This window comes from Lutra lutra, chromosome 7 (assembly GCF_902655055.1).
Source record: "Lutra lutra chromosome 7, mLutLut1.2, whole genome shotgun sequence".
NCBI lineage: Eukaryota > Metazoa > Chordata > Mammalia > Carnivora > Mustelidae > Lutra > Lutra lutra.
Genome location: NC_062284.1, coordinates 45,846,541 through 45,868,113, shown reverse-complemented (window position 1 = coordinate 45,868,113; position 21,573 = coordinate 45,846,541). Strand labels below are relative to the sequence as shown.

General features: G+C 37.6%; 1 protein-coding gene across 2 annotated transcripts in view; it reads left to right on the top strand.

The window, feature by feature from the left end:
- CLPX (caseinolytic mitochondrial matrix peptidase chaperone subunit X) overlaps positions 1 to 18,552 on the top strand; it is a 44,638-nt gene extending 26,086 nt beyond the window's left edge. For both annotated transcript variants that reach the window (XM_047737520.1, XM_047737519.1), the window contains 8 exons: positions 4,771 to 4,947; positions 5,757 to 5,921; positions 6,605 to 6,693; positions 7,661 to 7,825; positions 11,730 to 12,029; positions 13,632 to 13,724; positions 15,525 to 15,631; positions 16,825 to 18,552. In XM_047737520.1, the coding sequence (XP_047593476.1) occupies positions 4,771 to 4,947; positions 5,757 to 5,921; positions 6,605 to 6,693; positions 7,661 to 7,825; positions 11,730 to 12,029; positions 13,632 to 13,724; positions 15,525 to 15,631; positions 16,825 to 16,915 (1,187 nt within the window). In that variant the 3' untranslated portion in view covers positions 16,916 to 18,552. The remainder of the gene's footprint in view (positions 1 to 4,770; positions 4,948 to 5,756; positions 5,922 to 6,604; positions 6,694 to 7,660; positions 7,826 to 11,729; positions 12,030 to 13,631; positions 13,725 to 15,524; positions 15,632 to 16,824) is intronic.
- The last annotated feature ends 3,021 nt before the right edge of the window (positions 18,553 to 21,573 follow it).

Sequence of the window (21,573 nt, the reverse complement as noted above, 5' to 3'; positions counted from 1 at the left end):
TCAGTGGGGAGTCTTGTTTCTCCCTCTGCCCTTCACCTTGCTCTCGTGCTATCTCTCAAATAAATAAAATCTTTAAATACAATGCAGTAAAATTAGATTATATATAAGATTATAAGACCTAAAAAACTTTAAGGCCATGTATTTACATTTTCTAATTCAAAAATATAGTCAGTTGTTTTGTCAGTACTATATTCAAGGGGTCCTGGGTAGCCCAGTCAGTGAAGCACCTGCCTTAGGCTTACATCATGATCCTGGGATCAAGCCCCACATTGGGCTCCCTCTCACTCTGCAGCTCCCCCGGTTGTGCTCTTTCTCAGTCTTTCAAATAAGTAAAGAAAAGAAAAAAATATATGTATATATACTACATTCGTAAATTTGGACAGATAGCTAGTGAAACTAGTATGAATAAAAAAAAATCTTTAGTGAATAGTTTGAAAGAAATATATGTAGTGATTTAATGTAACTTAAATGGTAACAAGTACCAAAAGAACTTAGGTAAAAGCATTTTGTAATTATATACATTGAATGACTTGGGAAAGTAATATTTTGAAAGCTTAAATAAAATTTATTTTCATGTATAGTTTCATCTTGTCCTGGGCGGCGTGGGGGGCGTTAGGTTCTAAAGTCAGGGCATTAGGGCAAAATGATACATAATCAAAATATTCTTTAAAGTTTCTTTTAGAAATCACATGTCAGAGATCAACATATTACTCTCAGTAAGACTGATGGATTCTCCCATCATTGGAACATGTTTTTCTTCATTTGGGCACCAGATTAAACAGTTGGCTTGCATTTGGGCTATGTTACACAAATACTTAAGTATTAGGAAAATAGCAATGCTGATAGAAAATTCTTCTATAACATTTATAAAACTCTGCCAGGCACAGTTCTAAGTATTTTACATATTTTAACTGATTTAATCTTCCTAAAACCTGTGAGACAGAAACTATTATTTTCACACCCGCTTCATAGGTAGGAAAACTAAAATGCAGAAATTTGAAGTAATTTGTCCAGGGCCACATTGCCAGTGAGCTTCGTGAAACTAACCATACCCTGCTTACTCATTATAGAGAACGGCTCCTGCGTTGAGAGAAAAACAGACTAACTGAAAGGACAGGAGAGTTAGCTCAGGTTTACTCTGGAGTATATTTTAATGAAATGGAATGATGGACCCCTGGGTGGCTCAGTAGGTTAAGTGGCTGCTTTCTGTTCAGGTCATGATCCTGGGGTCCTGGGATCAGGCCCTGCATTGGACTCCCTGCTCAGCACAGAGCTTGCTTCTCCCTCTGCCCTTCCCCTGGCTCGTGCTTTCTCTCTCTCCCTCTCTCTGACAAATAAATAAATAAAATCCTAAAAAAAAAAAAAAAAAAAAAAGGAATGACAAACATGTACTATTTAAATTATTCCTCTTTGTTTTCTTTTTTCAAAGGTTTTTATTTATTTGACAGAGTACAAGCAGGGGTAATGGCAGAGGGAGATGGAGAAGCAGGCCCCCTGCTGGGCGGGGAGCCAACTGGGGGCTTGATCCTAGGACCCCAGGATCATGACCCATGTGGAAGGCAGGCACTTAACCTTCTGAGCCACCTAGGCACTCCTATATTATTCCTTTTTTTTTTTTTTTTTTTTATCTGACAGAGAGACATCACAAGCAGGCAGAGAGGCAGGCAGAGAGAGGAGGAAGCAGGCTCCCTGCTGAGCAGAGAGCCCGATGCGGGGCTCGATCCCAGGACCCTGAGGTCATGACCTGAGCCGAAGGCAGCGGCCCAACCCACTGAGCCACCCAGGCGCCCCTATATTATTCCTTTTTTAAAAATTTAAATTAGGGGGCGCCTGGGTGGCTCAGTGGGTTAAGCCACTGCCTTCGGCTCAGGTCATGATCCCGGGGTTCTGGGATCGAGTCCCACATCGGGCTCTCTGCTCAGCGGGGAGCCTGCTTCCTTTCCCCTCTCTCTGCCTGCCTCTCTGCCTACTTGTGATCTCTGTCTGTCAAATAAATAAACAAAATCTTTAAAAAAAAAAAAATTTAAATTAGGGCGCCTGGGTGGCTCAGTGGGTTAAGCCTCTGCCTTCGGCTCAGGTCATGATCCCAGGGTGCTGGGATCGAGCCCTGCATCAGGCTCTCTGCTCAGCAGGGAGCCTGTTTCCTCCTCTTTCTCTGTCTTTCTCTCTGACTACTTGTGATCTCTGTCTGTCAAATAAATAAATAAAATCTTTAAAAAAAAATTTTTTTTTAAATTAAATTGGGGTCCCTGGGTGGCTCAGTCAGTTAAGCATCTGCCTTCTGGGGTCAAGCTGCACATCAGGCTACCCGGCTCAGCGGAGGCGGGGTGAGGGTCATTGGTTTCTCTCTTGCCCTCTGCCCCTCACCCGACTTGTGCAAGCGTGTGCTCTCTCTCAAATAAATAAAATCTTTACCAGTTTTTGACTTAAATCATTGCTTAAGTTAAATACATTTATTCTGTGACTTCCCTCTAGTTAATATGCTTTTTGCAGTTTTGTTCCAATTATTCACCTAAAAATTTTTCCCCATTAGGCCAACCTACACTCAGGCCAAAGCCCCATCCTATATTTTCACAATTTCTAACTAGATTTTGCTGAAATAAAAAGAAGAAATTTTCATTTACCTAGGGACAACTAACTAAATTCATGTAGGAGACAGCATTTGTTTTCCTGATGTGGATCAGGATGAGGCACAGCAATGTGAATTATTCACTAAAAATTAACTCTCAAATGTAGCACAATTTAATTAAAAGGTTAATTGAGGGGCGCCTGGGTGGCTCAGTGGGTTAAGCCGCTGCCTTCGGCTCAGGTCATGATCTCAGGGTCCTGGGATCGAGTCCCGCATCGGGCTCTCTGCTCAGCAGGGAGCCTGCTTCCTCCTCTCTCTCTCTGCTTGCCTCTCTGTCTACTTGTGATCTCTCTCTCTCTCTCTGTCAAATAAATAAATAAATAAATCTTTAAAAAAAAAAAAAGATTTATTTATTTGAGAGAGAATGGGAGGGAGAGAGAGAAAATCTAAAACAGACACCCTGGTGAGTGCAGAGCCCCATGTGTGGCTGGATCTCACTACTGCAAGATCATGACCTGAGCCAAAACCAAGCTACTTTACTGAATGAGCCACCCAGGCGCCCCTGCAATTCTTATTTTGCTAGTCAGAATAACTGTTTACTTTCTAAGATAATTGAAAGTGCCAGCTGGATGGAATAGGACCATAATAATAGTTTTATCTGCTGAAAATCTGTCCTTTGGTTTGTTTAAATTATGATGCGTTAGGAAGTACTGATATTTTTTTTTTTTTTAAGATTTATTAGAGAGAGTGTGAGCTTGTATGTGAGTGGGGAGGAGGCAGAGGGAGAGCGAATCCTCCAGCAGACTCCCTGCTGAGCACAGAACCTGAGATGGGGGTGGATCCCAGGACCCTGAGATGACTGAGCTGAAATCAGGAGTTGGCCTCTCAACTAACTGAGTTACCCTGGTGCCCCGGAAGTACTGATACTTTTTTTTTTTTTAAGATTTTGTTAATTTATTTGTCAGAGAAAGAGCGTGAGCAGGGAGAGAAGCAGGCTCCCCTCTGAGCAGGGAGCCCAATGCAGGACTGAATCCCAGGACCCTGGGATCAGGACCTGAGCAGAAGGCAGATGCTTAACTGGCTGAGCCGCCCAGGAGTCCTGAAAGTACTAATATTCTTAACCCATTTATTAGAAACAAACTAAAAATAAATCCAGAAAACATAAATGGGATATGAACACAGGTGGCTCAGATGCTGAGAACCAGGAGCAGTATGGATTTACAAATATGGATAATTGAAAAGACTCTTGGAATTCTTTCCTTTAAGCTGAGAGAGTGATAACAAAGCTGGTTTGTTTTTAGGTACCCAGTTAATAAGCTGGTAGTTCATCAGCAGTATCATTCCCATATAGCTAAGCATTGTGTCTCTAATAAAGAGGGTAAAGAGAGCCAATCAAGATCCTATAAAATCACAAATTCCAGATAGAGCCAACGAGTATTACCATATTTAGTTTCTCTGTAGACTCACAGAATCATTTTTAGATGTGAAGAAGACTAGAAGTCACATGTCTTGATATTTTCACCTAATAGGTAAGGAAGCAGTCCCAGTAAAGTTAAGTGATTGCTGTGGTCCTACAACTACACAGTAACAGAAAAAGACTAGAACCCAGATTTCTTATATCTCCATTTTAGTCTTGGTTCTTCTACTGTGTTCAGTGTTTTTCCGTTTCCCTATAGTCCTACTTCATTTGTACTGAAAAAAATCTATATACATTTGCTTGTTTTTTAAGGTGCCTCCAGATCAATTGCATTTTATTCTACTTTCCAACCATGTGCTTGAAATTGATTGGTATTATTAACATTTTATAGGTTTGGAAACAGAACAAAGTTTATATGACTTGCCCAAGATCATATAGCTATTTAGATACAATGCAAAGGCCAAAGCTAAAGCTTTATTACACCTAGCACTATTCTTTTTCCCTTACACTGCCTTCCCATAAGTGAAAGGGCATTCCTCATACAGATTTACATAAATAAGGAGGGTGAAAAGAATCTGTTTACTTTGCTTGAGATTTCCTGCAAAATCATTGTGTGTTGTACATTTGTTACTAATTTGAGGTTTACTTTCTTTTTAGGTGAGACAGAATGTCAAAATATTTTAAGTTTTTCTAAATATGTGATCACTCTTAGATTTAGGGCTATTGGACATTTTTTCAAGTAAAATCATATGAAGCTCTAATAATTTCTTTGGCATTCTTTCAGAATTGCTTCAGATCGCCGGAATTAGTCCACATGGTAATGCTTTAGGAGCATCAATGCAGCAACAGGTAAATCAACAAATACCTCAGGAAAAACGAGGAGGTGAAGTGTTGGATTCTTCCCATGATGACATAAAACTTGAAAAGAGTAATATTTTGCTGCTTGGACCAACTGGGTCAGGTAAATAACTTTCTGAAAAAATTACTTATTAAAAAAAATAGAGTATTGGGGCACCTGGGTGGCTCAGTGCGTTAAAGCCTCTGCCTTCGGCTCATGTCATGATCCCAGGGTCCTGGGATCGAGCCCCACATCAGGCTCTCTGCTCACCAGGGAGCCTGCTTTCTCTTCTCTCTCTCTGCCTGCCTCTCTGCCTACTTGTGATCTCTGTCTGTCAAATAAATAAATAAAATCTTTAAAAAAAAAATAGAGTATAAATGATTCTGTAACCTATGTCTTGTGATTGGGGATTCTGGCTCTTTAGAAGAAAATCTAAGGCCAATCTTAGGGATACATTATCAGTATTTCTGCATAGGCTTCAAGCTGAATTTGAGGAATTGATGCAAATCCTTAACACTTTTTTTTTTTTTTTTAAAGATTTATTTTAGGGAGAGTGCACTCATGTGCATGTGAGCAGGGGAGGGTCAGACGGAGAGGAAGAGAGTACTCAGGAAGACTCCTAACTGAGTGCAGGACCTGACATGGTCTTGATCCAGCTCTCAGGACCCTGAGATCATGACCCCAGCCAAAATCAAGAATCAGAAGCCCAACTTGTCAGAGCCACCCAGGCACCCCAATCCCTAATGTCTTAATGGAAGTTAAATAAAATAATGGGAGTTATTATAAATAACATACCATTAAATCTAAATAATAGTAAAGATGTACAAGTAAATTTTTATTATATACTAGATTTAGTTTATTTTACATCTTTGTACACAGATTGTGTATCAATATATTTTTAGTAAACTTTTAGTTGCTGTTTCTATTTGTAGGTAAAACTCTACTGGCACAAACTCTAGCTAAATGCCTTGATGTCCCTTTTGCTATCTGTGACTGTACAACTTTGACTCAGGCTGGATATGTAGGTGAAGATATTGAATCTGTGATTGCCAAACTGCTCCAAGATGCCAATTACAATGTAGAAAAAGCACAACAAGGTATGTTTTTCAGTATAGCCTATCTCCAGATGTAGTCTATTGGGGAAGCAGTCTAATATGAAGAAATACTATAATTCTTGTTTTTTGAGTCAAGGAGTAAAATTCTGTAATTGTATAATGATAGCTATGTTAAACATTTTCTAGCATACTAAGGGCCACAAAGTTTGCTTTGTTTTATTGTTGTTAAGGTGACTACCGGGGTGAAAACATGCCAAATTACTCTTCCATTAGATCCTTAATGCTATTATTGTTTTTCCTATTCCGATTCCCCTATAGACTCCTAATCCTGGGGTGGGGTAGGAGACGGTGCCAGGACAAGCAAAGGAGGGTGCAGGATGAATCTAAACTTTTGCTAGTACCAGCACTGTATACATCTCATGCTTCCCCACTATACCTCTATCACAGCTTCCTAGAATGAAGAACCTGAAAACATTAGTGGGGTGGATAACTAGCATCAGAGAATTGGTTATCGTACCCAAGTGATACACTATATAATGGATTATAAAACATCTACACAAAATTATGAATGGGAGAGCAGTGTATTTTTATGAAGTTAAGCTCTTGTATATGTTAAGGGTGAAGGATTGAATAACCTTTCTCTATAGCTACCTAGTCTTTTAAAACTGAGGTTATCTTTTGTGTATCTTTTTCATATTATAAATAGAATCCTCCTTAAATTATAGGAATTGTCTTTCTGGATGAAGTAGATAAGATTGGCAGTGTGCCAGGCATTCATCAGTTACGGGATGTAGGTGGAGAAGGCGTTCAGCAAGTAAGCAGTTGAATATTTTGTTCAAGCCCACTAAAAGGAAGGGAATACATCAACCTCCCAAATATTGTACGTTTGGTTTCGCATTCAATTAGATTCTGTTTTGTTTATTTCTCCCACCCCAAACTCCACATACCATTTTAAAGTGGTTCAGATCCCAAGAGAAAGCTGTTGGTTATTTTAAGTACCAAATTACCTTTCTTAGAAAATAAAAATACTTGAAAAGATAGAAAAAATGGAATTTGACTTTTGCTGATTTTATTCTTTAGAGGTCCAGTTAAACATTTCTAGAAGACTCTTGAGAGTTCTGGTTCTAACTAGACATAAATGAAGTATGTACATGTATCGTATTCTTTTCACTTAGATAATAGGATAAATTAGATAAAATCGTGTTTCATTCTATGTAGAATGATAATTGAAGTCTTAAAGATCAAGTGCCAAGTTGACTTTTTATTGGTAACTAATTATGATATAAAATATAGGATAAGGAGAATTGCTTTCATTATTTTGACTGAGACATAGGGAGGTCACACTCATAAAATGTGCTAGGTAATTTTTTTATAAAAGCATCTCAAAATATAAGTAGTCTAAAAGTTTAATTTTAATTCATATGGAAGACAGATCAACTATTTTAAAATTTTGAATGTTCCCACCCACCATGGTTGGGTACCATCTTACAGAGTCAATTCTGTCTTTAGGTCATAATTAGGTCTTTGCCATCAAAAGCAACCTTTCACATTGACTATTTCTTGAGTGCATCAGGAGTCTGTAACTATTCCAAAGAAATTTACAAATTACTAATATGATGGTGTATTAGATTTTCATGTTAGTTGTAGAAATGTGGGAGTTTTCGTTAATTATGCTCATTGACCATAACCACGTATTATTTTCCCCCTTTGAATCCCGTTTTCTAAAGTAAAATAAATAATATACTTACACAATGATTCTAAGTCATTTGTTCTTTATTTAGGGGTTATTAAAACTACTAGAAGGCACGATAGTTAATGTTCCAGAAAAGAATTCCCGCAAGTTACGTGGCGAAACAGTACAAGTTGATACAACAAACATCCTGTTTGTGGCATCTGGTGCTTTCAATGGCTTAGACAGAATCATCAGCAGGAGGAAAAATGAAAAGGTGAGTTTTTCTGAAGGGTTATAGGGTAGTACACATTTGAAGTTACAGAGGATGGATAGTCAGTTTCCAGTTGTGGATTTTTAATTTAGGTTTTCTTAGAGCATACCAGAAATATATTCCTAGGTTGGTGGTGGTGGGTTTATTTGTTTGTTTGTTTGTTTGTTTTTAAATTTCAGAATGGTGAATTGAAAGATTTCTAAAGATCATCTATTTAAAGTTCATTTTTAAAGTGTAACTTGATTATTTGGTTTTATAGTTTATCTGAGGAGTTCTTTTATAATTTGAGGTAGCTGCATCACATCAGTAAAATTTCTGTTCAGGCCTTTTGCCCAATTCACTGGAGCCAAATAAAGAGCTTCTCTCCATTTCCTCCACCCAGGAGTTTTCTCAGAGATCATTTCTGACGTTCACAAAATGAGGCAGCCAGTTTGGGGGTTAGGGGAAGGGTTGTGATCCCACTTAGTTTTATAGATGTTTTTAAACATTCTTGATTTGGGGGCACCTCAGTGTCCCTTGGGGGACCTTGGTTAAGGGTCTGCCTTTGCTTGGATCATGATCCCAGGGTCCTGGGATTGAGTCCCACATGGGGCTCCTTGCTCAATGGGGAGCCTGTGTCTCCCTCTCCATCTGCCCCTCCTTTTGCTTGTGCTCTGTCTCTCTCTTAAATGCATAAATTAAAAAAATCTTAAAAAACAAAAGGGGCACCTGAGTGGCTCAGTGGGTTAAGCCTCTGCCTTCGGCTCAGGTCATGATCTCAGGGTCCTGGGATGGACCCCCGTATTGGGCTCTCTGCTCAGTGGACAGCCTGCTTCCCCCCACACCCTGCCTGGCTCTCTGCCTACTTGTGATCTCTGTCTGTCAAATAAATAAATAAAATCTTTTATAAAAACAAACAAAAACCATTCTTGATTTTAACTTATATAGCCTTGATTTTAACTGGAACTTATTCTTCATATCTACAGGTACCTGCCCAGTACCTATGTTGGTTTCAATAAAATATAATGTCAACATAGTGTCTAAGATGCCCAAACACACCAGTGTTTTCCATGTTTTCTGTTTTACATAATAGCTAGCCACAAATGATTTCTTTTATGTATTATGTATATTCTATATTCTATCTAAATAAATTTGTCATAGATCAACTCTGCTATATTGTTTGCTTTAAGTCTCCTTGGCTTTGCACCCACTTGTTTAAACAGCAGTTTATTAGCAATAAAAAAATAATACTGCTAATGGAATGGTTGCTGTGATAGTTCCTCTGGATACCCTAGGTGAGAAAACACTCATATAAATACTGACTGAGCCACATAATGCTGCTGTTCCTTAGTGTACCAGGCCTTATTCAGCATGGATAAGGTTAGATTTTAATTTTTCATATTAGTTAATTTATGTCATTATTGCTTTTGAAATTTCACATGAATTAGCCTAACAAATTAGAAAGAAGAAATTATTTCTTTGTATGTGAGAGAGAGGGGGAGGGAGATAACTTTATATTCAAAATTCTGGGGGTGCCTGGCTGCCTCCTTGAGAGAGCATGCAACTTTTGATCTTGGGATTGAGAGTTTGAGCTCCATGTTGAGTGTAGAGTTTACTTAAAAATCTGTAACCAGAGGGGTGCCTGGGTGGCTCAGTGGGTTAAAGCCTCTGCCTTCGACTCGGGTCATGATCCCAGAGTCCTGGGATCGAGCCCCACATCTGGCTCTCTGCTCAGCCAGGAGTCTGCTTCCTCCTCTCTCTCTCTGCCTGCCTCTCTGCCTACTTGTGATCTCTGTCTGTCAAATAAATAAATTAAAAAAAAAAAAAAATCTGTAACCAGAGGCAAGGATCATGTTCTGATACCTAATTAAAATTAGTGCTTCCAAAAAGAATTTGAAGCTAGGAACATGTAGGAAAAAAAACAGTTAAAAGTAATGTTAAAAAAGAGATCAGAAACATGTAGAAGGCAGTTTTAGGTCATTTGAACTTCTTAATGAAAAGTAGGGAGAAATCATGGGCTCTAGTTATTACTACCTGAAAGGGGAAGCATATGAGGTTGGTCTTCAGGAAACACAGATTTAAAAATAATTTATCATATAGATCTTTATGGAAAAGACACAGAGGTAAGAGAGTCTTCAACAGTGATTTTATAGGGAATTAAATACGTGCATGTGACTGTTGTTTTTCTCAGCCCTTGTTGGAAGCCAGGGGTACAATATTAAATAATGCACTTATGTTCCAACCATACCAGGCTGCTTGCACTCCTAACTTTTATTCCTCTTGCCTTTCCTCATGCCCTCCCCTACTTCAATACAGTTAGCAAATCTATGTTCATCTTTTAAAATTTGGTGAAGCTTTCTTGATCACTTCCTGCCCCCACCCCCCCAGTATGTGCCTCTTTCCCTCTTGTCTACTGCTATAATTTCCTGGATGGTTGTCCTTCATTGCACCTGTGATACTTTAATTCCTTCATGGGTTCTCACTCTAAATAAGCCCCATTAGGGTAATGGCTGTCTTTAGGTTTGTATTCCCAGTGTTTTATAATAAGGCTTTGTAAATGTTTATATTATATAAAATAAATATATTTTTTAAATTATATATGCTTATACATAATAAAAGCTTACTAATGTTTAAATTATTGAATGGAAAGTATTTTTCTTTCTGATATACTATTCATGTATCCAGCTTAGAGCATCAAAGGAATGAATTTTTGACTTAGGCAGTTTTCTCACATATCATGAGCTGCTTTTTTCAACAAAAGCTGTATGACATATTAAAATTAAACTTTCTGGGATGCCTGGGTGGCTCAGTTGGTTGTACGACTGCCTTCGGCTCAGGTCATGATCCTGGAGCCCAGGGATCAAGTCCCGCATCGGGCTCCCAGCTCCACGGGGAGTCTGCTTCTCCCTCTGACCTTCTCTTCGCTCATGCTCTCTCTCACTGCCTCTCTCAATAAATAAATAAAAATCTTTTAAAAAAATTAAGTTAAATTAAATTAAACTTTCTGACAATTGCCTATAGTTCTTTTATATGAACCAAAGTAGGATCCATACACCTTAGATACCCAGCCTTTTTTTTTTTTTTTTAAACAATGGGTATGTGTGTGGTTTGGGGTGTGTTTTTTTGTTGTTGGTTTTGTGTGTGCGTGTGTGTGTTTATGTGTGTGTGTGTGTTTTTAAAGTAGTCTTTACATCCAGTGTAGGGCTTGATCTCACAATCCTGAGATCAAAAGTTGCATGCTCCACCAACTGACCCAGTCAGGATCCCCAATACCCAGACGTTTGCAGCAAAGTTAGCCTTCTTTTTAAATGTCATTCTTATATGTTTTTTATAAAATCAGAATTATTCTAACATAGGTTGGTGTGTGGAACCTCAAATCATGATTTTAATAGAATGCTTAGCGGTGACTTAAGACACTTAAGCATAATTTTCTTAGCATAATTTTCTTATAAGGGTGCTTGTTCCATAAGCACTAGTACTATTTACAGTGTTATAAAATTAATTTTGGTTACAAAATAATTACTGTCTCCATTTTAACAGTTCTTACACATTTTAGAAACCACACTAGTCTAGAGGTCTCAGAAAAACCCTACAGCATCATCATCCGAGTTCTAAGGGACCTCCCTTCGTAGTTTTTACCTATCTATTTTTACTAGAATTCATTCTTTGAGAATTGGTTATTAAATGGTGGTTTAGTTCTCAGTTCTAAAGGCAGATAGGTCTGAATTCAAATCCTAACTTTACCACTTATAGCAAGGAGAACTTGGTCAAGGTACTTAACCTTTCTAAGCTTATTTTCTTCATTTGTAAAATACGAATGATATTAGGACTTTCATATATTGCAAAAGTCACATGAGGCATATATGCAAAGTACTTAATACAGTGCAACTTCTTTCTACTATTTTTAATATCTGTCTTTTCTTGGTAGTATCTTGGATTTGGAACACCTTCTAATCTGGGAAAAGGCAGAAGGGCTGCAGCTGCTGCAGACCTTGCCAACCGAAGTGGAGAATCAAATACTCACCAAGACATCGAAGAAAAAGATCGATTATTACGTCACGTAGAAGCCAGAGATCTCATTGAATTTGGCATGATTCCTGAGTTTGTGGGACGGTTGCCTGTGGTAGTTCCTTTGCATAGTCTCGATGAGAAAACACTTGTACAAATACTAACTGAGCCACGTAATGCTGTTATTCCTCAGTACCAGGCCTTATTCAGCATGGATAAGGTTAGATTTTTATTTTTCGTACTCAATTTGTGGGGTTTTGTTATTGAAACTCTGCATAAATTAACTTAAAAAGCAAAACAATCCTGCTTATCTGGAATACCAGCCTATTTCTCACTAAATATGGATCTAGAAATGAGGGAAGGCAGATTGTGTTATATTAGACATTTAAGAGTTGGCTTTGTTTTTTTCCTAATTAAAATCATCATTAGGATATATGGAGAGGGAGATTATGCCAGCAGCCTACTCCCAACCCCTTAAGTCAGACACATAGGATTCTCCTTTCAGCCTTAAAATGTTAAATGCTTTTGTTGCAGCATACTGTGTATACTTTTATATACTTCTGTCTTAAGTTCCCTCACCTTCCCCATCTACTTCTCTGCAGCCAGACATCCAGTCCCACAAGCCCAGACGTCCAGTCATACAGCATATGTTTTGGGTTTTATGAACTTTGTGTCTTTAAATAATTAGTTTCCTTCTCTTCATTCTGCTACCACTACCCCAAGCTCCTTTATCATTCTTTACCTTGACCCATGCTTTTGGCTCCTAAAAAGTCTCCCTGTCTCAAGTCTGTTTCTGAGCACCACCACCAAAATACCATTATCTTCCATTTTACTTCCAGAATGGATCATTTTTATATTGTTGAACATAATGCCCAGAAAATAGACTTTAAGTTCTTAATAAATATCTAATGAAAGAATAAACACAAAGCTAGTTATTTTACTCCTCTCCTTAAATCCTTCATTGGTCCCCTTGCTTTTTTTAATGCCCCCACATTGGTGCTCCCTTAGCACCACTGTGCGTACACTGTTGTAAATGCTAGTTTGCTAATTCGTCACCACCCAGTAGACTTAAGCTCCTTGAGGGCAAAGATGGTAATTCCTCATTTCATCTCTAGTATACAGGTAGGGGCCCAATAAATGTTGAATAAAGTCTTGGAAAGTCCATGTTAATCTAGAAAACCTCTTCAAGGACTAATGAGAAACTTGTGATTCAAAATACTATTACTTCTCTTAGGCTAATTGACAGAAACAAGTGCTTGAAGGCGAGGCTGTAAAGCACCATGAGAGATAATTACCTTTCTTAAATTTTACACTTTCTGGAAGTAGAAATTCATAACCATAATTTGCTTCATACCAAGGTCTTGTGAAGTGTGGTGTTCCAAAGTATGTTAATCTTTTTTTTAGTATGTATATAAAGTATCAGTAATTTGAACTCTTGTTTTGAAATTTGTGGTAATTTAGAGAGATTTGTCTAAAGCTTTGCCTTTGTTCTTTAGGATGAGTGGGTTACTAATAGTCTTCAAAATGAGTGATGAGTGTTTTCTAGGAAGTAAGTAATGGTCAAAAAATGCTTTAGTCTGAAAGGGGACAGAGTCAATCAAGATGTAAAGATTCTGATCCTGTGGTTCTAATTATTAGTGAATCAGTATACTTAATCTACTTGAACTTCATTATCTGTAAAGTTAGGGCGTTAGTCCCTTTTTGTTCTACAAAGGCTAGAAATGATGATAGGTAGTAACAATTAATAGATCAAATGTTATATGGTTATATTAGGAAAACATAAGTATTATCTAAGTTCTCATTTCTTTTTATGTATTTGTAGTGTGAACTTAATGTTACTGAGGATGCTTTGAAAGCTATAGCCAGATTGGCACTAGAACGAAAAACAGGTGCACGAGGTCTTCGGTCCATAATGGTAAGTTGGCATTACTAGATTATTTTCTTGCTCTTGGTTTTATAAATATTAAGTCTCCATGTTACTACTTTGGAAATATATCCATGGAAGTGGCCTGGAATTGTTTCTTGTGATCATTATTATTATTATTTTGTCTCCATAGATTATATTTTTCTTTATTACAAAAAAGGAACTATAAAGTATTTGCAACAGGGCAACTTGGGTGGCTCAGTCAGTTAAGCATCTGACTCTGGATTTTGGCTCAGGTCATGATCTCAGGTTGCCTGCTTAAGATTTTCTCTTTCCCTCTCCCTCCCTGCCTCCTCTCTCTCTCCTCCAAGAAATAAATAAGCGAGCATTTGCAACAAAAGACATAATAACATTAAAGAAATAGAGAAAATCAGGATTCTGGGAAGGAGAATTTGAAAATTTTATTCAGGCCTTTTGACTAACCTCCCTAGACCACTTCCTCAGACCCATTGAAATTCTCATTCCTGTCTGTTTGAAATTAAATTGCAGATACCATGATATTTTTTTGCCCTTAAATTCTTCACAGTGATATTAATTCATTATTCTTTCTTTCTTTCTTTCAAGAGTGTGAGCGGGGGGGCGGGGGCAGAGGGAGAGAGAATCTTAAGCAGGCCCCACACCCCAGTGTGGAGCCCGATGCAGCACTCAAATCTCATGACCAAGATCATGATCTGGGCTGAAATCAAGAGTTGGACACTTTAACTGAGCCACCCAGGCACCTTGTGAATTCCGTTTTTTGTTCTGTTAAAATTCTAAAGGCCCAGCCTATTTTCAGCCATCACCTACTCTATTTTCAGTCATCACCTACTCTATAGTGTTCTCTCCCCTGCTTTCCAGGTCTGGCTGTACAGTGAGTTACTATTTTCCTACGTGCTCCCAAAGCAAGCATATGTTCCTATTCTCTTTTAAGGATTTCATTGCTAATTATTAACTTCTCTCATCATAATAGGACTTTTTGATTGGAACTACACATTTACCACAGACAGTTTGAGATTGTACTCTCTAATGAATTCCTGGACTTCAGGTGTTACTGATTAAAGACAGATTTAAAAGCATGCAAACTACAAGAATAGGTCATATAGTTAACATATTTATTTCCTTTTTATTTTTCAAGATTTATTTATTTATTTGACACAGAGACAGTGAGAGAGGGAACACAAGCAGGGGGAGTGGGAGAGGGAGAAGCAGGCTTCCCACTGAGCAGGAAGTCTGTTGCAGGGCTCAATCCTAGTACCCTGAGATCATGACCTGAGCCAAAGGCAGACGTTTAGGCGCCCAGAGTTAACATTTTAAAAGAAATTTTTATGTACTCCAGTATTTTCCTTAAGATCTGCAGCTCTGTTGAAACAAACGCTTATTTGAAGTCATAGTTCAAAATTGAAGAGTTTGGTAGAGATGGTTTAGGATTAAATCATTTTCAAAGTAAGGATTACCATTTGACCTCTGTGGTAATAAAATATGCCAAGAATTCTGAGTAACACCGGAATCCAGAGGTACAGTCTTATTATATGTGCATGGTGGCCTAAGTAGACAGAGCTATAGATAAATAGCTTTCCCTTACAGAATGAATTCTCTCTGAATTTAGTTAGCAGCTGCTTTAATATGAAGAGTATGAAAGCTTTTTATACTGATTTTTTTTCAACATTCAGTTCCTGGTATACAGAATTAGGGACTCAGTAATATTTGTTAAATTAATTAATTTGTTTGGTGGCATATAGAGCTTAAGTATTATAGAGCACAAAATAAAAATCTAACACTTTCCATGTAATTCATTACTTCTTACCTCTTTAGGAAAAGCTGTTACTAGAACCAATGTTTGAAGTTCCTAATTCTGATATTGTATGTGTGGAAGTTGACAAAGAAGTAGTAGAAGGGAAAAAGGAACCAGGATATATCCGGTAAAGTGTTTTGTCAAGCTTGAACAAATCTAAAACTTAAGATCAACTCCTTATGGTTTATTGGTCTGTCACAAAAATTTCATGAGCATCCTTATATTCATAAAGGTGCCATAATCTCATAAGTTTTCTGTGGAAAAGATGTTCTAATTTTGGTTTATAAAATAATAGTATTTTGTGAGTCTTTGAAAATTTCTTTAAAATTAGCCTTCCCCTAAGGAGGAAGTATCAAAAGAGATAGAAAAGTCATCCAAATGAGATTTAAATGAACTTTGCTGCTAATTCTGTCATTTATGAATAACTGGTTTCAGATCTTTCACAAAATTTTCTCTTGGTATTATCATGTTGGTTGACAGATTGACCCATCTTTCACTGCTTCATCTGTTTATCCCAGGGGTCAGCAGAGTTGCTTGTAAAGGGCTAGATGAGTACTTGAGGGCCGCACAGTCAGTATTGCAGCTGTTCACCACTGCCCTCAGGGCACAATAGCAGCCACAGATAATTATCAGTGAATGAGCATGTCGGTGCTCCGTTAAATCTTTATTTAATAAACCAAGTGATGGGCTTTATTTGGCCTGCAGGCTGTCGTTTACTGACCCCTGATCTTTTCAATGAATATTATACACCACTTGATATTAATGTTACATATCAGAAATTAAATTTGTTTTAACTGAGTCACAAGGTGTGTTATTTTGTTTGCTTATCTTTTGAGATAACTTAGGAGGTAGTTGATTCAGAGACATAATCTTCTATTGGTTGATGACAATATATGAAAAATTTTATTCTGATCATAATTTTGGCTAACTTGAGTCAAGCCAGATTTGCTCAGAAGCTGTTGTAAAGAATTACTACAGATATATGCTAAATGTCAAGGATTTGAGTTGAAATAATAGGTTCAACCTTTTTCGTGGAAAAATGGATTTTTAAAGACTTTGCAGTTAAAGCCTTGTCAATTTATTTCAGTAATAAATTTGTTAAGGAAAATATTGGGAAAATTACAGCTCTTAGTTTTGCAGTTCTCAGTATTTCCTGTATTTTACTACTAAGAAATCTGAATGTTAAAAGTGCTCTTAATATTTTCCTTTTTTGTGTGTTTTTTCTAGCTAGGTGGATTAATTTATTATTTTGAGTCTAGAAAACATGTTTACCCCTAATTTTTATTTAAATAAAAAAAACCTAATGGCTTTTTATGATAGGGCTCCAACGAAAGAATCCTCTGAAGAAGAATATGACTCTGGAGTTGAAGAAGAAGGATGGCCTCGCCAGGCAGATGCAGCAAATAGCTAAACTGTCAGACTTCTGTCTTGTATATAAAACTTTTCCTTCTTTTGTTTATGATCGTAACTGTCTCTACAGTCTGACATTAAAAGCATTGGATCTATCTTGGATATCATACATGGTCAGAAGCCTTTAGGATGTAAAAATCAGATCATGTATATTACGTAACATCACATTGATTTATACAGAGGACATTATGTGGACTTTAATGATACAGTGTTCAGAGATAAAATGTACATTATTTTGGTTCAGTTTTTTTAAAATATGCTTTAACAAAATTCTTAGGAGTTCCTTTAAGCTATGCAGGTGTTGCAATAACTGGATTTTACAATAATGTTACTCTACAAATGGGAAAATAAATTCTTTAAAATTGAAGATTGGGATACCATTTTTTTAGTTTAACCTTTTTTTACCCATATCTGTTGCCTGAAAATATTGGAATTTTATTCATCTTAAAAATTGTAATAAATAGCCTCCAGGTAGTTAAAAATTTCATGGAAAAGTACTCTGAAAAACCATATTTTGCTGATTTATTTATCTGTGTTCTTAGTCTTATCTGCTAATGCATGATACCAGTTTCCCAGTTGGTACTATAGAAGAGGCCATTCCGTTTCTGACTTGTCTGATTTATTTTTCATCTTTGGTCCATTTTAGTATCATGAGCTTGGCAGATGGAATTGAACTCTGCCTAAATCTTCAGGAAAAGACCATTTAATTCTGAAAGTAGTATGCATCGTCAGTCATAGTAACAGCCATGTGCTATCCTAATACTGTGCACTTATGTAAAGTGCTCAGCTAGTTTTGTTTTGTTTTTTTTGGTGTTGTGTATCTAATTCCTTGGTTTCATAGAACATTAAAGAAAATCTATGCTTCTCTATCAGCAGAAATGACTGTGTTCACACTAAAATATAAGTTAACCTCCATTATAGAACAAAACTAAACAGGGAAAATTTGGAGGGGCTTAATAATGAAAGTTATTTCATTTGATTCTATAAATACCAAAATATTTGGGTACCTTTTAAGCTTAATGATGATACAAGTTTCCATACTGTGTGTTCAGTTAAACTTCATTTGAAATTGTTTAAATCAGAGTACATTTAAATATTTGTTTTCATTATTTGGTTTATAGATTCTTGAGTTTTCCTTTTGCCCCTTTATTCTTAGGAAAAGAACTAAGCTGTTCGCAGATTCTAAATCCTATTGATGAATAATTGGGCTTTCTATGTTGTAATAACAGATGTGAGCTATCTATGGCTGGTAGGACCAGAAATGCACTTTTGCAGAGTGTTTAAGTCTGGTTGCTATAAAATGGAACAGAAACAGATATCCTTCTTAGTCTCTCTTAATGGTTAAAGTTCTTCTCAGGAAGTCTTTCATATTATAACTGTTTATTATCTTTCTCTTTATAGCATCATTGTTTTCCTTTTTGTAGAGTGAAAATTGGAAGTAGCTACTAAATATATTAAGGGTAATCCTCCAGAAATGGACTGGGAGACATTTTAGTCACAACAGCTTACATTTGGTTTTTGAAGTTGTTAACAAAGCATAATTGATGTTTTTAAATCAAACAAACTTGAGTATAACTACAATTTGTATCTTGCAACTTATGTTTTGGCATTTGAATAAAACAGAAGTACTAAATGAAAGCCAGTGTGGTGGTATATCCATAGCAGTACTATTTTTAAAAGGACACAGTTATCATGAGCTGCTTTATTCTAGTGATTGGTTAATCCTTGGCACTTTCATATCTCTCTAATAAATGCTCCTATTTATATATTCCACAAAGTTCTGTTATTAAAGTTTATGTTAAACATTTATTGAAAACCTCCACTTAAATGTCCTGCGTGGGCCCCACACTAGATTAGACCGAGTTTTTCTTTTTTCTTTTTTTTTTTTTTAAGATTTTATTTATTTGTTAGAGAGAGAGAGAGAGAGAGCATGAGCACAGGCAGACAGAGTGGCAGGCAGAGGCAGAGGGAGAAGCAGGCTCCCCACCGAGCAAGGAGCCCGATGTGGGACTTGATCCCAGGACGCTGGGATCATGACCCGAGCCGAAGGCAGCCGCTCAACCAACTGAGCCACCCAGGCGTCCCTAGACCGAGTTTTTCAAGAAGATTACTAATCTACTAGGGGAAGTAAACACAAACATCTGTGCATCATAATTATGGAAATGAGGTAGGTACCAGGTGTGGTGACACAAAAGGTGGTGGGCCAGATGGATCTGAAAGATCAAGGAGGAATTTGCCAGAAAGAAATAACGAAAATTAAATCAAAATCTTGACAAATGTGAAATAACTACAGAGCTTTAGGAGTTGGAAAATCCTAAGCTTGTTTTTTCACATGTCTTTTCGGGTATACCATAAGTCCCAGTAGGGTGAAAACTGTATTCTGAGGGCGCCTTGGTGGCTCAGACGTTAAATGTCTGCTCTCTGCTGGGGTCATGGTCCCTGGGTTCTGGGATCAAGTCCTGCATTGGGCTCCCTGCTTGGTGGAAGACTTCTCCCTCTCCCACTCGCCCTGTTTGTGTTCCTTCTCTCTGTCTCTCTCTGTCAAATAAATAAATAAAAATCTTTAAAAAAATTTATTATGGGGCGCCTGGGTGGCTCAGTGGGTTAAGCTTCTGCCTTCGGCTCAGGTCATGATCCCAGGGTCCTGGGATCAAGCCACATTGGGCTCTCTGGCAGGGAGCCTGCTTCCTCCTCTCTCTCCGCCTGCCTCTCTGCCTACTTGTAATCTCTGTCAAATAAGTAAAATCTTTAAAAAAAAAAATTATTAAAACCAAAAAACCCCCTGTATATTCTGTTAACTATAATCAGCACTTACCATACATAATGTCTCCTATATTGGGTGCTCCATACATTTTAAAACAATAGACTATCTTATATGCCATATTAAGTTGTAATTTTAGGCAGAAAATAGTGGGGCATTATTAAAAGGGTATTAACCAGGAGAGTTGCACATCATTAGATGTGTAGTTTAGATTGTTGGGAAGGGAAGGCTCTGAGGAAAATGGAGAGAAACATGACTAGCGGCCTCATGGTCCCTCTCTTACCTCATAATTTTGCTCCTGTTTTTCAGATCAGTTCTCATCATGCAACAAAACTCCTTTCAATTCACATCCACTCCACGGTAAACTAAAAGTTGGTTTTCCTATTTCTAGTTCCCTTCCAGACTTCGATTCTGGGCCAGGTGAGAAGCTATTAGAAGGTTTTGCACAGGGCGCCTGGGTGGCTCAGTGGGTTAAGCCGCTGCCTTCGGCTCAGGTCATGATCTCGGGGTCCTGGGATCGAGTCCCACATCGGGCTCTCTGCTCAGCAGGGAGCCTGCTTCCCTTCCTCTCTCTCTCTGCCTGCCTCTCTGCCTACTTGTGATCTCTCTCTCTGTCAAATAAATAAATAAATAAATAAATCTTAAAAAAAAAAAAAGGTTTTGCACAGAGAAATGACATAATCTGACTTAAGTTTTAAAAGACCACTCAGGTTGCACTATAAGCAAACACTATGGAGCAAGGATTGAGTCGGACACACTCAGGCCTTTTTATTTATTTTTTTATTACTTTTTGAAAGATAATGGATTGGATTAAGGTGATAGCCGTAGAAGAGTGGAAGGGTAGGGGTTTTTGATTATCTTAAGTGGTATCCCATGTTCTTCAATGGGGAAACACAGTATTACCAAGATGTCTATTAACCCTTTATTAATTTATGTGTATTACAGTAAAATACGAAGAAGTTTTTAAATTGAAAGTAGGCAAATGGATTCTAAAGTACATACGGAAAAATAAGAATGATAAGCAAAATGATGATGACACTCATACAGTGCTTACTGTGTGTCACTGTGTTCATTTAATGTAACAACTCTGTGAGGCAGGTGCTCTTACAACCCTTCTTGTAGATAAAGAAACTGAAGCCTAGAGTGCTTAAGTAGCTTTCCCAAGGGCACACAACTAGTAAACCACAGCCAGGATTTAACTTCAAGGAGACTGGTTCCATCACCTTTCCACCTAATCACGCTGAAAGAAGAACGAAGAGGGGTTCCTGGGTGGCTCAGTTAAGTGCCTTCATCTTGGTTTATGATCTCAGGGTTGTGGGATCCAGCCCCGCTTTGGGCTCTCTGCTCAGCGAGGAATCTGCTTGTTCCTCTCCTTCTGCCCCCACCCCATGCTCACACTCTCTTTATCTCCCTCTCCTCTAAAAATGTTTTTTAAAAATGAGGGTGCTGCTGCTTCTATTTTAAAAAATTCATTAAAAGTATGAATAATGGGGCACCTGGGTGTCTCACTCGTTAAGCGTCTGCCTTTGACTCAGGTCATGGTTGGGATTGAGCCCCACATTGGGCTTACTGCTCAGAGGGAAGCCTGCTTCTCCCTCTTCCACTCCTGTTTGTGTTCCCTCTCTCAGTGTGTCTGTCAAGTAAATCTTAAAAAGGGGGGAGGAAGAAAAAAAATACATATATATATTAAAGCTTTAAAAACTTAAGTGTGTACCAGTGCATAAATGGAAAAGGAAAACCAGAAATAAATATATGAAAATATAGGAGTTGAGTATTGGAAAAGGTGACACTTCAAATTAGAAAAAGAATATTTAGTAATCAATGGTATTTGATGTAGGAAAGATGTTAGGGTTCAAAGCCAATGGTCAAAAAAGAATTCTTGAGATAACTTTGGTGCA